This window comes from Labeo rohita, chromosome 2 (assembly GCF_022985175.1).
Source record: "Labeo rohita strain BAU-BD-2019 chromosome 2, IGBB_LRoh.1.0, whole genome shotgun sequence".
NCBI lineage: Eukaryota > Metazoa > Chordata > Actinopteri > Cypriniformes > Cyprinidae > Labeo > Labeo rohita.
This window is the reverse complement of record NC_066870.1, coordinates 27,991,083-28,007,335: the sequence shown is the minus strand read 5'-3', so window position 1 is coordinate 28,007,335 and position 16,253 is coordinate 27,991,083. Positions and strand designations below refer to the sequence as shown.

The following is a 16,253-nucleotide window of genomic DNA, read 5'->3' as shown; positions in this document are numbered from 1 at the left end:
TGGATGTTGGTAAAAATGAAGCCGAATGCAAATGATCTGATGCAATCAATTACTCATCCCATGTAAAACAACCGCAAAAATCATTTATTAGAGACGAAGTTGCTCTTCCATGGGGGGGATGCTCTCTTGGTGCAGGAAAGATGCACTGCCGTGGCGAGGCGAGGAGGAGAGGCATACGGTTGGAAAGGCAGGGGGTAAGACAGCGAGATATGGCAACAGGACGACTAAGGAGAAGGAAGTCGACTTCGCAACCCAGCGTGTGGTTGAGGGGGCGTGGGGCTTCGATGGCATTGTGGTTACGCTTGAGTGCGGCCCACAGCAGGAAATGCTCGCTGGAGAGCCCAGCAAGACATCAAAACAGACTGAAGTATGCTGGAGAGGACGCCCAAACGCTACTGTCGCAGAGAGATAACACGGACATATGCATACACCAACCGAGTCACTCTCTTTCAGACAAAACAAACACACATCAGTCAGTCTGAGAGATTTCTTTTGCAAGTCACAATTTTAAAAACCTAGAGGAAAAGGTTTTTGCTCAGAAGTTGCTGTCATTTGCCGTTTTAGATGCTCTTTCATTAAATTCCTTAGAAGCAATACAGACAAAAGCAAATAACACATATTGCTTCTCAAAAGCAAGAGTACGCTCTTAAAAAGAAAGGTTATTTATTGGCATCAATGGTTCTACAAAGAACCTTGAACATCCATGGAACCTTCAAATGCAGATAAGGTTCCTTATAGTCGAAAACGTTTTAAAATGTTCTTGAAAATGGTTCTTTTAAGAACTTTCACTGAAAGGTTCTTTGGGGAACCAAAAATGGTTCTTCTGTGGCATCACTGCAAAAACACCCTTTTGGAACCTTTATTTTTTAAAAGCGTATGGAGCTTTATGAGGATAGCGTGAGTCAGATAATTTGCTTTGGGATGAATTTGATGAGAACTGCTTGCATTCCTATTGAAATATGAACTTTTGATTGCCTAATTTAGCATCTTTATAAATTTCACTACACTTTGAGATCACTTTTGAAACTCTAAATGAGACACATGAGGTCATGGGATCTAATTTTCAGGAAAAAGGCTGAAAAACACTTGAACAAAATTGGACAATTTTGTTGAAAATCTCAGCATTTTCAAAAATGAGACATTAAAGATATCTGGGAAAATGTTACTTCTGTGTGCCACGAATACACCAGAGATGAACTGTGAAAATAGGTCAGATAGTTCCTGTTCTCCAGAACCAGGCTGAATTAGGAAAAGGAGGAAGAGAGGAGGGTGAAATGACCAGAGATAGAAAGTAACATGATAAAGCAAAAGAGAGTAAGAGAGAGAGAGAAAGTTTTGGACAGAACAGGAAAGTAAGTAAGACAGAAGTAAAGAAGAAAAGAAAAGGAGTGAAAAAACAAAAGGAAACAAGAAAGAGAAGGTGAAAGATAAGAAGAGAACGTCAAGAAAATACGCAAGACGAGAAGATGCAAAAAGAGATGCAAGAAGAGAAGATGCGAGAAGGTGCTAAAAGAGAAAAGGTGCAAGAAGATGCGAGAAGAGAAGGGGTGCAACATTGTGTGAGAAGAGATGTAAAAATATTACAAAAAACCAAAAAAAAAAAAAGATGTGAAAAGTAAGAGATGCAAGAAGATGTGAGAAGAAGCAAGAAGATAAGGAGAATATACAAGAAAAGACAAGGACAACAGGATGCAAACAGAAAGAGACGACATGAGACAAAAGACATGAAAATGAGAAGATGTGAAGAGAATGAGACAATAACAGTAAAGCAGAGACTAGATGAGACTTGTTTTTGGACACCATCACAATGGTAATAACATAGGTTTTACCAGGTATATTAAACGATAATCAAACAGTACCAAAGTATCCTGATATCACTTTCTGATACCATCACTTCACCATAGTACCACCACAACAACACTTATTCGAAAGTAGAAGAGAGGAGAGGAGGAGACTGGACTGCCTCACTTGCATTCATCTGGGAGCCTCGAGCGCACTGGCACAGGTGTTCAGACAGGGACAATTCAGCTCCAAACATGAGTAATGAGCACTCAGGGGGAGTGTGTGCAGGTACACAACACACACACACAAGCGCTGAGACGGCAACACACATTTGTGTTGTTTTCATACTTCTGTTCTCTTGGTGCGGTGCTGGCAAGAGTCACTGCAGATCCCTGCAGGTTCACCCTGAGCAAAAGCAGCCCTTGTATATTTACCAAAACAGCAAGACTGAGTCAGAATCAGTCAGATTAGAAAGGCAAAAACATTTCTAAAACTTTCATGAAACCGCTAGTAACCACGGCCTTGTTCCAAGGTTGTCCTGCCCAGCTCTTTTTTAGTGTAAATGGCAAAAAAGATGAACAAGACGAGCAGGCCAACACAAAAACATTGCGGTTCCGTAGACAGCGGTGAGGAAATAAAGGGCACCTGCGATTGTCTGTGTGATTCGAAAGAGAAAGGCGAGGCGACAGATTGCTCCCAAATCCAATTAGGCCTGTGCTCCTTTTCCCCGCGAGCCTAGCGCACAGCGCTCTCGCTGAGAGGGTAGAGAGAAGGCGGAGGAAAGGGGGTTTTGGAGAGATAATGACTCAGACTGGAGAAAGACAGGAGGAGTTAGAGAGAGGCTCTGTGTCAGCAACGAAAACCTTCACGCCTAGCAGCCCTGAAAACCCTCTTCAACGCCTGCAAGAGGAGCAGCTGGCTTCAAGTTCGGTCAGCACAAAAGCCGGGATCAGTCTGGCTTTTAAACAGACAAAGTGAGAGCTAGAAGGAGCAAAGCACAAGTCAGGCACCTATCAAAGCCCTTCACAACATATCTGCGATAGCTAAGGTAGAGCATGTTTGGATACAGATGGTCATGCAACAGCTAAGCGGGTGCAATTGACGTGAACGGGAAAGCTAATGCTAATGGATATTCTGCAAATACTAAGATCACATTAAGCGTTGGCTCTCCAATAGATAACAAAGAGTTACAAATTATTGGTGCACTTTTTGATGGCTAATGTTATAGCATTCTGATGGCAATTATTTCTCAAAGATAAAGAAATGGTTAAAACATGACTAAAAATGAAGTTGACACTGTAACCAACAGTGCACTGACCTAACTGTGTGCACTGGGGATAATATTTTCTCAAATCGAGTGCTTCTGGTGGCACTGGTGTTTGCAGTGCTTTCAAAATAAAAGTCCTTTCAAAATTTATTAGCCAATGCCTCTATATATATAAAAAAATAAATAAAAAAAATAAATAGCAGCCGATATAATCGGCATATCAGTCGACAACTAGTTTACATCTGGGTTGCAATGTTTTCTAATCCTGTCTTCTCCCCATTTTTTTTTCTCTCCACATTTGCCCTGTCCCTGCTGAAGAATCCAACATAAACCAGCATGGATTCCAAGCTGGTCCAGGCTGATTTATGCCGATTAGTGCTGATCTAGGCTGGTTTATGCTGGTATATTGCTGGTATAGTACTAGTCAAGGCTGGTCTATGCTAGTAAAGTGCTGGTTACTGCTGGTATAGTGCTGGTCCAGGCTGGTTTATGCTGGTATAGTGCTTTTCCAGGCTGGTTTATGCTGGTATAGTGCTGGTCCAGGCTAGTTTATGCTGGTATAGTGCTGGTATAGTGCTGGTCCAAGCTAGTTTATGCTGGTATAGGGCTGGTATATTGCTGGTCTAGGCTGGTTTATGCTGGTTTATGCTGGTATAGTGCTGATTTTACGGTGTAAATATGTAACCAGCAACATGTGTTTTTCTTTATTAAATAATTCATTAAAATTAATTTGGAAAATTGTCTTGGTTTTTAACTACAAACACAAACCAATTTTAAAAGAAACATGATATGCAACACACACACACACATACACATGTTTTTGTGAATTGTGGGGACTTTCCATAGACTTCTATAGATTTTTTACTGACCAAACGATATTGTCTATCCCCTAACCCAACCCTAACCCTAAACCTAGCCCTCACAGAAAACATGTTTGCATCGTTACACTTTCAGATAAACATCATTTACTATTTTTAATCATTTTTTAACATTGTGGGGACCGCAAAAATTTCAGGTTTTACTATCCTTGTGGGGACATTTGGTCAACACTCAACAATGTTCCGGCCAGAGCAATGTGTTTTTGTTGTTGCTCACTCTTTATTTATTTTATTGTATTATTTTTGTTTCTTTATCCTGGCTGAAGCAGTTTGTTTGTTGTTTCAATTTATATGAATATTCAGCCTGTTCTAGTTTAAATGGAAATATATTATTGTTAATAAGCGGAGTCTGAGAGTTTTATTTATTTGATAGTTTATTTCACATTTCTTGTTTGTAAAGGCTAAATACAAATAAAATGTGAACCTTATTTTTTTTGTCCTGTTTTTATTTAAAAAAAAAAAAATTATATAATTTTAATAGGAGGAGCCTGGAGGTATTATAGACTTTGCAAATTCAGTTTGCAGACATTTTTAGGTACAGACATCCATTGTGTGTGTCCTCGGCAGTTTTTTCCTGAGGCTTTTTAATATTATCCGTATCGATATCGGAATTATATCGTATCGACCGAAATTAAGAAATATATCGTGATATAAATTTTTGCCATATCGTCCAGCCCTACAACCCATGCTGGGATCCAGCAAACCAGCAACCAGCATCCCATGCTGGAATCCATCAACCAGCATCCCATGCTGGGATTCAGCAAACCAGCAACCAGCATCCCATGCTGGAATCCAGCAAACCAGCAACCAGCATCCCATGCTGGGATCCAGCAAACCAGCAACCAGCATCCCATGCTGAAATCCATCAACCAGCATCCCATGCTGGGATTCAGCAAACCAGCAACCAGCATCCCATGCTGGAATCCAGCAAACCAGCAACCAGCATCCCATGCTGGAATCCAGCAAACCAGCAACCAGCATCTCATGCTGGGATCCAGCAAACCAGCAACCAGCATCCCATGCTGAAATCCATCAACCAGCATCCCATGCTGGGATTCAGCAAACCAGCAACCAGCATCCCATGCTGGAATCCAGCAAACCAGCAAACCAGCAACCAGCATCCCATGCTGGAATCCAGCAACCAGCATCCCATGCTGGGATCCAGCAAACCAGCATGTTGGACTTTTCAGCAGAGGCATTGTTAAATAAAAGTGTATTGTTTATTTGATCTTATTTGTTTACATGCGCAACTCACACTCCAAAGTTATTTGCTCATGCCTCGTTGAGTCGTAAACAGAATACTGTTGCTCATTAAATTTCTTTAATGTCCCAGCATGAATATTAATGTCTATCTGTCTTCTCAGTGCAGATAGGTAATAAGTCCAAATAAGTCCAAATAAATGGTCAGTGTCTCGCTTCAACACAGTGTGAAAAACCCCTGTAAGGTTAGCAATAACTCAAGCCTGGCATCTGTGAGGGGTCCAGAGGATTCATGGAGCCCCTCTCCATATTTCACTAACAGATCATTGGCTTCTGTTAGGATGTCATTCTGAGTGACTTACAACCCTTTGGCCAAGCCCTGGGCTTCACTCAAATGGTTTAGATCCTTCCCCCCTCTCAATTTTATTCCTCGTGTTCAACAAGGACACTGAGAATTTGTTGGTGTGGTCAGAAAAGCAGTGATAGATAGATTCTATTTCAGAGAACTAGTAATCAGCAATGTTTGAGTCTCTTTTGGAATGGTTCTGTAAAAGAATCTGTTTAAAAGACTCATTCGTTCTTAAATCAGGCAACACTGTTCACAAAATGATCATTTTAGGGCACAACCTGTTTAGACTTGAACTCAATACGAAGATGTGTTTTCCTACCATTATTTTGCAGCACACTGCTTTCACTGTCATCTCATTCAAAACTTTATTTCTTCTGCCATGGCACTGGTGATTCAGCAGCGTAGAAAAGCAGTGCAGCAAACACTGTGTGTGTGTGTGTATATATATATATATATATATATATATATTCCCATCCCCATGACAAAGGAATCATTCATTGTAGCGGTTTCTCCCTTGCCTATTTGCATCAAACAGCACAAGCCATTTATCACTCACAGCATCATACACTAGCCAGTCTCTCGGTCTTGCTCTGTCATCAGTAAAATGTCACATCTCACAAAAACATCAAAAACTATTTCGCTTTTGATCATAATTTCATTGAGTTACAAAGTAAAACCGGTTAGAAAACATTCTTAAGCAGTTGATTTGCTCACACTGATGTCAGATAAGACAAACATTCTCTCATTGAAAATTAAATCAAAAGGTTTATTCAATAACTAAAAACAACCATCCAGCTGAACAGTAACTTGTCTTATTTACTTCTCAAATAAGACTTTAACAAGTCAATTTTACTTGCATTTGGCACTTATTTTAAACGTTGTCTGAGATCTTTCTACAAATTCCCTTATTACTCAAAAACTGCCACACAGTAAATACATCAAAACACACTCACACACAAAAGAAAAAGAACAAAGAGCATGATGGTGAAAGGGAATGAGGCTGAGGTTGTTAGTGGAAGTTCTAAGGCCAGGTGACTGATAGAGCCATTTTCGTCTCAGATGCTGAGAATCTTCCCAATTTTTCCCTTTTATCTTCTCCATCCCCATCTTCCTCTTTTTCCTTCCATCTTACGAAGGAGAGCATATTTTAACGGACATACTTAAAGCGAATCAAGTGCATCACTGCAGGCGAAAAGGAAAGATAATGCCTTTGACTGCAGGACGCACCATGAAAATTAATAACTGCTTTCATGAGGACAAGCTTCCACTTCCTCTGTTCTCGCAGGGCGGCACGTCCGCCACCGAAGTGGGACGGCTCGCAGCCAGCCTCCGACTCCACAGGAAATCAAGCACTGAGGAAAGAGACGTATCATCGACAACCTACAAACACACCCCAAAAACACCCATTCGCTCTCTGCTTGTGCCTTTGTAGCATTTCCATTCCTGCAGCGGTGGCGAGAGGCCCGTGGCATGCACTATTGATTTCAGCTTCAGTCAGCACAGTCATATGACAGGCGCCACACGTATGAAAACGTTCAGACGGATAGTGGCTGTCTCTTTTTCATCTCTCTTTGTGCCAGTGTGCACTCTCTCTCTCAAACAACTCACACTCATCTATTGAAACACAGAGAGATGTCGCACCTGCATTAATATTTTACGCTGATGTGTGCAGATCCTGGCTGTAATTAAAACTACCCAGCAAAGTGAATTCACATTATCTCTGTTTGAGTCCCAACAGTCACCGCGTGTGTGTTTGCGCAAGCGAGAGAAAAGATCAGGAGCCGCGCGCCCCGACGCTGCGCTTTTCCACCTGGGAGGAAGGAGGGGGCGGTACCGCAGCTGCTCCTATCTAAAACAAACACCTGCAGTTTGACAGCCTGGGTGTCTTCTGCACCCGTGGAACATTAACATCCTCCTAACTCATTTATGAGCCAAAGATAAAACTCCAAGCCTTCTCGGAGCATCCAAACAACACAAAGGGCAGCACCTGCGTCTTGCATTCCCTCAGCGTGTTACAAGAATATCCACCAACCGCTCAATTAAAATAGGCTCTGCTTGTATCAGATCGGCACGGCGTTCGATCCTACCGAGGACGAGCGGCGGGGATCAAATGCCCACGAGTTACGCAAGAATTAGTCTGCAAGGTACAAATGGCTGTTTTTCCTTCCACTGACAGCTGGAAGAAATAGAAAAGGCAATATCTGTAAAAGCATCAAATTTAGCCATATCCTCCACTGCGGCATAACCATGCAAACAGTGACATAAGTTCTAAGAAAAAGCTTTGGAGGAAAGTGGAGAGCTGCAGTTTCATGGAATTGTTCCAGGTTTAGCAATAGCAACTGAGCATGGGGACCATGTGTTTAAATAGTTATACACTACCAGTCAAAAGTTTTTTGATGTTTTTTTTTTTAAGAATTCTCTTCTGCTCTCCAAGCCTGCATTTACTTAATCCAAAAAATACAGCAAAAGTTGAAATATTTCTATCATTTAAAATAACTGCTTTCTATTTGAATACATTTTAAAATGTAATTTATATGTAATTTATTTACTTGTGATCAAAGGTAAATTTTTAGCATCTTTACTCCAGTCTTCAGTGTCACATGATCCTTCAGAAATAATTCTATGCTGATTAGCTGTTCAAGAAACATTTGTTACTATTATTATCATCATCATCATCATCATCATCATTAGAATTATCATTATCATTATTATTATTATTATTGTCACCATCATCATCATTATTATTATTATCATTTTTATTATTATCATTATTATTATTATTATTATTATTATTATTATAATTATAATCACCATCATCATCATCAATAATTTAAACAGTTGAGTACATTTTTTTAGGTTTATTTAATGAATAGAAAGGTTTATTTTTTGAGGGGCAGGGAATTAAAGAAATTAACACTTATTTAGCATGGATGCTTTAAATTGATCAAAAGTGATGATACAGACATTTATGATGTTACAAAAGCCTTCTATTTCAGATAAATGCTGTCTATTTAAAGAAAAAATCTACTCAGCTGTTTTCAACATATTATCATTATTATTATTAATATTAATATTAATAATAGCAATAATAATAAATGCCTTTTAGCCGCAAATTTAGAATATTAGAATGATTTCTGAAAGATCATGTGACTGAAGTAATGATGCTAAAAATTCAGCTTTGGAAAAAAAAAAAAAAAAAAAAATCAGAAATAAATTACATTTTAAAATATATTAAATAGAAAACAGCTATTTTAAATAGCAAAATTTGTACTTGCACTTGGCACTTATTTTAAACGCTGTCTGAGATCTTTCTACAAATTCCCTTATTACTCCTACAAAAACTGCCACACTGTAAATACAACAAAACACACACAAAAGAAACGGAACAAAGAGCATGATGGTGAAAGGGAATGAGGCAAATTTAGAATATTAGAATGTTTTCTGAAAGATCATGTGACTGGAGTAATGATGCTAAAAATTCAGCTTTGAAAAAAAATATATAAATCACAGAAATAAATTACATTTTAAAATATATTAAACAGAAAACAGCTATTTTAAATAGCAAAAATATTTCTTCATTTTACAGTTTTTGCTGTGCTTTAGATCAAATAAATGCAAGCTTGCTTGAGCAAAACAGACTTCTTTAAAAACATTAAAACCTTTTGACTGGTAGTGTAAACATTGTGCAAAGGTTCGGACAAGAATTACAGAGCGACTATGATGTAAATGTACTTCAAATGGTTTATAAGTTGCATTTTTTATGGGGCTTGACCACAGACCTAAACTCCACGGTACACCGTCAAAGAGAAAAACACTACTTGGTATGCTAAAAGTCACATTTAGTTTGGTAAGGTGCCTCTCTGTAATAATAGTAAAAATCTAAAATCTGTTTAGTCATTTTCGTGCAGCCCAGTCCAACAATCATCTGAGCCAATTTTTGTAAGAATTGGACAAAAGTAGGAACAGCAGTTGGGGGGGGGGACTATTATATTCCTAGTCAGCCAATAAACAGAAAAAAAAGAATTTTGTTTATAGACAAAATGGTTGAAAAGTTACAAAAAGAAGAAGAATTATGAAAAATTAAACTATTAAATTGTGGCATGTTTGGTTAGGCTTAGATATCAATTGAATAGATCATTCCAGCTGTAGAGTTATGAGGGTGGACAACTTTGTCTCTCAAGGTCCACTGTCCTGCAGAGCTTTGCTCTAACCCTAATCAAACACACCTGGAAAATCAAACCAAAACCTTTTAGAATTACAGACAGGTGTGTTTGATTAGAACTGGAGCTAAACTCTGCAGGACAGAGCTGCCTACCTCTGTTTCCAATCAATGCTTGTTCCCTAAAAACACAATGGCGTAAAAAAAAATAAAAGAAGCTTGCCACAAACATGTCTGCTGCAAGTATCAGACCAGATTCTCCAAGACTCATCTAAGCGTAGCCTTGCTGATCTAGACCTTCGCAGTGTGGTCTTGGTAGTTCTCTGGGTTCTATTAAAGCTACTGATTGGCTCTCTCTTTCGGCCATCCTGTCACCACAGAAGGTCATAGAGAGTATTTCCACATATCAAGCCGGGAAGATGAGATGTACGCTGCTTCTTTCCAAGACGTAGAGCGAACTGCCAGCAGCTTGCGGCGTGATCCAATCATCGCAGGTCATCAGACAATGTCTTTACTCCAAGTTGTACAAATGGGAAGCTGACTGGGACGAGGTTTAGAGTCCACTTCAATGAAACATGGAGTATGGCATTGCCCTACAACGGCAAAAGGTCAGAGCAGCATATACTGGGGAGATGCTGCCCTTAAAAAGGTGCTATAGTAAGGTGTACCTAAAGGAGGACAGGAATGAGTTATGTTTGCTGCTTCCATGCGGTTAGCTTCTTTTCAGCACAGCGAGTTCAGTGCAGCACAAAAGCCGAGGTCAGTGAGTGACAGTGCTGCAAGGCCTAGACAATAAGTCTTGTTTAATAATAACATGGCATGGATGTTTCAGAGACTTCTCTGGGTTTTCAAAAGAATGTTTGGAAAGATGCAGGACGGGATTCCAACACGATGCTTTTTGACTACGCTACATTCAATCTCTCGGCCAGAGAGGCGGGTTCTGTCTCTCGGTCTACTTGAAGTAATCCATCTTGTAGCGCGCCATTGTAAACACAGTGATTACATCCATTCGCTCGCATTCACTTCTAAAGAAAGACATGCATCATACAAAGGAACAGTCACGATCCATCGCTCGGTAACATACGGCAATGCATACGCCTACACACGCTCGTACCCAATCACCATGAGCTCCCTGTTCACCCAATAGCCAGTTGTCAGCTCACCGGCACCCAGCGCAGGCAATTAGAAGGAAAGCTGGAGGACAACGTCCCAGAATCCCTCTCTCTCTAGAGCTGGAGCAATTTAATTGAGACTGAATCTCAGGGACTAGCCCACTTCTCGCAGACGGTCAGCAAACATGAACAGGGTCCCAAAGCTCCAGCACCAGCCTCACAACACCAAGCAATCAGCCGCACTGAAGTGAAAATACACTATTTGTGGGCGGAAGCGTGCAAGTGCAACTATGACTTTGCATGTATAAGTTAAACTGATACTTTACACTGCTATCATTTACTCTGCCGTTCCAAACCTGCTTAAATTTGTCTTCCGTGGAACACAAAAGAAGATACTAAAGGCTGTTTTGGCCCTAAATATAGACACTGGGGCATTTTTCAAAAAATCTACTTTTGTGTTCCACAAAAGAAAGACAGTTCTGTATGTTTGGAATGACATTAGGAAGCAAATTAAGACAAAATCTTAATTTTGGGGGGGTTACCTATTCACTTGAAAGGATAGTTCACCCAAAAATGAAAATTCTGTCATTAATTACTCACCCTCATGTCGTTGCATGCAAATTAAGATATTTTTGATGAAATTCAAGAGTTTTCTGACCTTAGACAGCAACACAACTACCACGTTCAAGGCCCAGAAACGTAGTAAGAACCAGTGATGGGAAAAACAGCGTTATAAATAAATGGCGTTACTAACGACATTACTTTTTTCAGTAAAGAGTAATCAAACAAATTACTGTTTCCCCCATTACCATTACTGACAATAAAATGTGGTGTTACTATAATTGAGCTCACTGAAGCGGTTTTTATTTGGGTAGGCTCTCTTTCAGCCATAGGACCTGCAAAGCTGCACATTGTGTTGCGTTGCATTGCGTTGCATTCTTCTTCTGAGGTAAATTCTGGCTTATTCCTCTCAGCGCATCTCTCAGCGAAAAGCAGCCATGATTAACTTGAATTTTCACATTTGTTTATGGAGGTGATGTGGGTGTTGACCTCCATGTCCGTGCGTCTCACGTGGATGTTTAAAATTTGAAAAGCGTAGCCACTCGTGGGCGTGATTACATTCAGAAGGGAAAAACCGGAGCTCACGTTGGTATCATACGGATTACTTTATCAGAGAATATTTGTTTTCGACGTTTTCATCATTTAAAAGTATGCAATTTTCAAGCTTTCTACACATATTTCTCATGTTTATGAGGCAGGTATTTGCTGAGAGTCAGGTTGTTTTATTTACACATTTATTTACCCTGTTTATTTTCTTTACAAAAGCACGTTGTTTTGTTGATATTATGACTATACACAAATAAAAGTAGACATTGCCGTTTCAAATGATATAACATGATATTTAGCCCCTAGAAGGTGTCTCTCACATTGTCCCACAGCAACATTAAAATAGTGTAGATCAGTGTAATGTTTTATTCATTTAACATATTTAATATTGAGGGCATCCAAGTTATTTGGCATATTTGAACAATTTTTAAAGCAGTAACACAATAGTTACATTCCCTGGTAATTAGCTACTTTTATATTGATGTAACTCAGTTACTTTTTGTGAGAAGTAACTAGTAACTATAACTAATTACTTTTTTAAAGTAACATGGCTAACACTGGTGAGGACATCGTTAAAATTGTCCATGTGACATTAGTGGTTCAACCGTGATGTTATAAAGCTACGAGAATACTTTTTGTGCGCAAAGACGATTTCTTCTGTTCCAGGTCATTCTCACCACCATGTGTTAAGGTACTCCAGTGAATGGCAGCGGAGACTGACACGGAAGAGAAGAAATCATTGAATAAAGTCATTATTACTATGCTTACATTACTATGTTTATGGGCCTTGAATGTGGGTTGCCATCTACGGAGGGTCAGAAAGCGCTTGGATTTGTCTTAAAGATGAACGAAGGTCTTACAGGTTTGGAACAACAGGGTGAGTAATTAATAACAGAATTTTCATTTTTGGGAGAGCTCTCTCTTTAATGTCTTCATACTTGTTCAGAACTTCATGATTCAGAAATGCATCCAAGCAGAACTACAGCTGTGCGGGTGTGTGCGCACGACGAAGAGCATCCAGTGTTATTCCTGTGCAGATTGGCCAGAGCTGACCCCTGGGAGAGACTGGTGCCATCTGACCAGCTGGTGAGAGAGCGCCACTGACAGGGCCCATCTTACCTCCAAATGCAGCTCTTTCCCGTCGTCCCCTCCCTTTCTTTTTCCCTCATCCCTCCCTGCCGCTCATCACACCGACGCTAATGATGCATGCTGGGTAATTAACGTTTAAATTAAGTTGAGCATTTGCATGGCATTCTGGCTTGAAGATTGGCATGCTCCTTGAGAAGCCAGATCGAGACAAAAAAAGAAAGCTGGATCTCGCAAAACAAAAGACTAAGACAGATCTAACAGTTGTGGTCCACTTAGCGAAGTGTTTTTAATGTTCCGCTTTTGCTCCCGAACAACAGCAGTGATGCAAAAAATAAAAAAAAAAACAAAATGCCTTTGCTTTTCCCCAAGCTTGATGTTCTTAGGTCACAGCACGAAATCCTAAGTTATGCATCTATTCCAGATCAGCAACCCAATTTATTTAGCTCTGGGATAACGCTGTGCTTTCTCTGAAAAGGCCAGCATAAATCTCAGCCTGCTTTTACAGACCTACCCTTATTTGTCACTGCTGTCTTTCGGCTTTATCCTTTTCTTGTGTACTCCAGCATGCTCAAGCCAAACTCTGAATCTCTTTTTTCCTTTCTAAGACTCTGAGTTTTAGAAATACTCTCCGATTCTCAGACACAATAGCACACAGCCTTGCCAGATATCAAAACAAGCTGATTGTTAATAAAACCGGTCAAGCTCTACATGTTGCGAAATCCATCTGGTAACGCAGTGCACTAACTACGCCAAGGTCGTTGTTTCAGTTCACAAACACAGCAGTAATGACAATTCATATCCTGTGAAGACGCAAACATACAAGTAAAGACAGTACAAGCAACCTTGTGTGTGGATTGAGATTCACAAAACATGAATAGTGTAATTCAACTCATTCTATGATGTATTGACACTGACAATGTAATATGGTGATGTGATTACGTCTAAAATAAACTGTTTTGCACTCAGAGATAAGCCAGACTGCTAGTGAACTCAATGCTACAACAGCATTCTGATGTAATTTTGATGAAATCCCTCTTTTTTTGGAGCGGCAGAGTTTTGAAGGCAATCTGCCAGACATATCACAAGGTTTGGAAGCTTTTCAAATGTCATATCATACATACGAAAGTGTTGAGTCATAATGTGGACGGCTTAGATGTAATGATTGGTTTATATTTGCGATTCCGCCTCATATTTCTATTCTATTCCTTCTCTTTGAATGCCGTGCTCACCTTGCGCAGCTCTTCATGCATAAAGCGGTTTAATTTTCAGCTCGTTTTTCCACTGCGTTCAAAATTTTATGGAGCGCTCGAATCCAGAAAATTGATATGCAAATATTCAAGGTTCCGATTCCCTGATTCGCCAATCCGTTACACTGAAAGAGCCCAATCTCAAGCAAGGAGTTACTTCTAAGGAAAGTAAATCAGGGCACGCAGGTAGGCCTACTGACAGATATTCCACTTGTGCGCTGACGAATAATTGAACTGTTCCATATTCATCACTGCCCCAGAGACACAATTAGATCTCTTATCTCAATGTTTGTGTTCCTACAAACACATTAGCAGCTTTTTCCATGAGAGCGATGGAAAAATCCACTGTTTTACGCTCTTGAAGTGTTAAGGACTACGCAGCCACTGAACACCTCATTGAGCCTTATGGAAAAGATTAAGAAGAAATGCAGCTACTACGAGCATTGTAAATTAAACCAATCAAGCAGATAGATCACTAGAAATGTACCATAGAGGTCAATGAAATATTGATGAGGGGAAATGGCTATACTGATGCTCATGCTGCTTGGGAAAATCACAGGCTCTTTTATTGGTTAGTGATTTAGCAAAGCATCACTATTATTGCTATTATCTTTTAGTCATCCAGAACTAAAGCACATAACTCACTGTGCTACTGTTTGTGCTACAGCTGTGAATGATAGCTTACTGAGGAGAGGTGATCTATGACTTTTATTAAAGATTGGATATACTATGGACGCCTGGCTGGTGACAAAACATCCGAAAAAAAATTGAAAAGGGGTCAGAGGGTTCATATCAAAATGTCAGAGAAACTTGAGAGAGACTCGGACCAGCAAGAAATCATTCAGACACACCCTAGCAACCCGTCAAAACACCTTAGTAACCAAATAGCAACAAAATCTCTTCTTGGGCTCCTAAAACACCTGCCAATTCTTTATACCTGTGAAACCACACAGCTGCAAGTTAAGAAAATCAAATGTAAAAATGACTAGTATAACAATAATCACTACTTAAATGGACGCAACACACTCGTGATTTCATTCAGGTGTCCTAAAAGGGTCACCATGCACGTTTAACTCATTTTAATTGAAAACCAAAACCAAGTTATCAGCTCTTAATGGATGAATGTGTACTTGATAAGGGAAGATTCATTGCCAACCTGCAATGACACTCTCAGCCTTTCATTGCCAGTCTGCATGATCCAATCTGACTGTAATTTATCACATATCATCTAAAGCATTCCACTTGTGCACTAACAAATAACTGAGCTGCTCCATATTCATCACTGCCCCAGAGACACAATTAGATCTCTTATCTCAATGTTTGTGCTCCCAAAACACATTAACAGCTTTTTTTTTCCATGGGAGCAATGGAAAATATAATGCTTTATGCTCTTGAAGTCTCAAGCACAATGCAGTGATTGAACAGAACTGATTAGATCAGTAGAAATGCGCCTTAAAGGTCAATGAAATATTAATGAAGGAAAACAGCTATATTATGGCTATATGATTCGCAGTCTGTATAGTTCCTCTAGTAATTAAAACCTCTCGATTTGTTCAAAAGATGTTGAAGTGTTCTAAATAAAAGATCATCATTAATAAAACGGGGGGGAAGACAGACAAACTTGGACTCCGTAAGGGCATACGCGTTGCCAACCTGATTTAAGACACTCTCAGCATGTGGATTCTACAAACTGATAGTAATTGATCACACAGGATCTGAGACGCCGATCTAACTGACTGACCGCTCCAGGCGTTTCTTTTCATGCGATGACATTCCAAGTTGTCCGATCTGCCTTACCTTTCCCAGCCAGGATGACGCACTGCCCGGAGAGCACCAGGAAAAGCATCGCTGTTATCACGCACATCTTCATGATGAACCCAACACTTCGACCAGAACGCGATGACCTAATTCTTCCTCTGTTAATCTAAAAAAGCACCACTCTCTGGCTTTATCTGTCCTTGAACGACGGTGAACTGAAGTCTCGCTAGTGAACTCCCAGCAGCGCGAGACGCGGTCCGAGCGCACGAGGTAACGCGGTCTGTGTGTCTGCGCGTTGCGCGAGT

The 16,253-nt window shown here is 40.0% G+C and overlaps 1 protein-coding gene across 1 annotated transcript in view; it reads right to left on the bottom strand.

Annotated features, from left to right (window-relative positions):
* Positions 1-16,253, bottom strand: part of clstn2a (calsyntenin 2a) — a 254,565-nt gene extending 238,312 nt beyond the window's left edge. Inside the window, exon 1 of the mRNA XM_051092502.1 lies at positions 15,988-16,253. Coding sequence (XP_050948459.1) covers positions 15,988-16,060 — 73 coding nt within the window. The 5' untranslated portion in view covers positions 16,061-16,253. The remainder of the gene's footprint in view (positions 1-15,987) is intronic.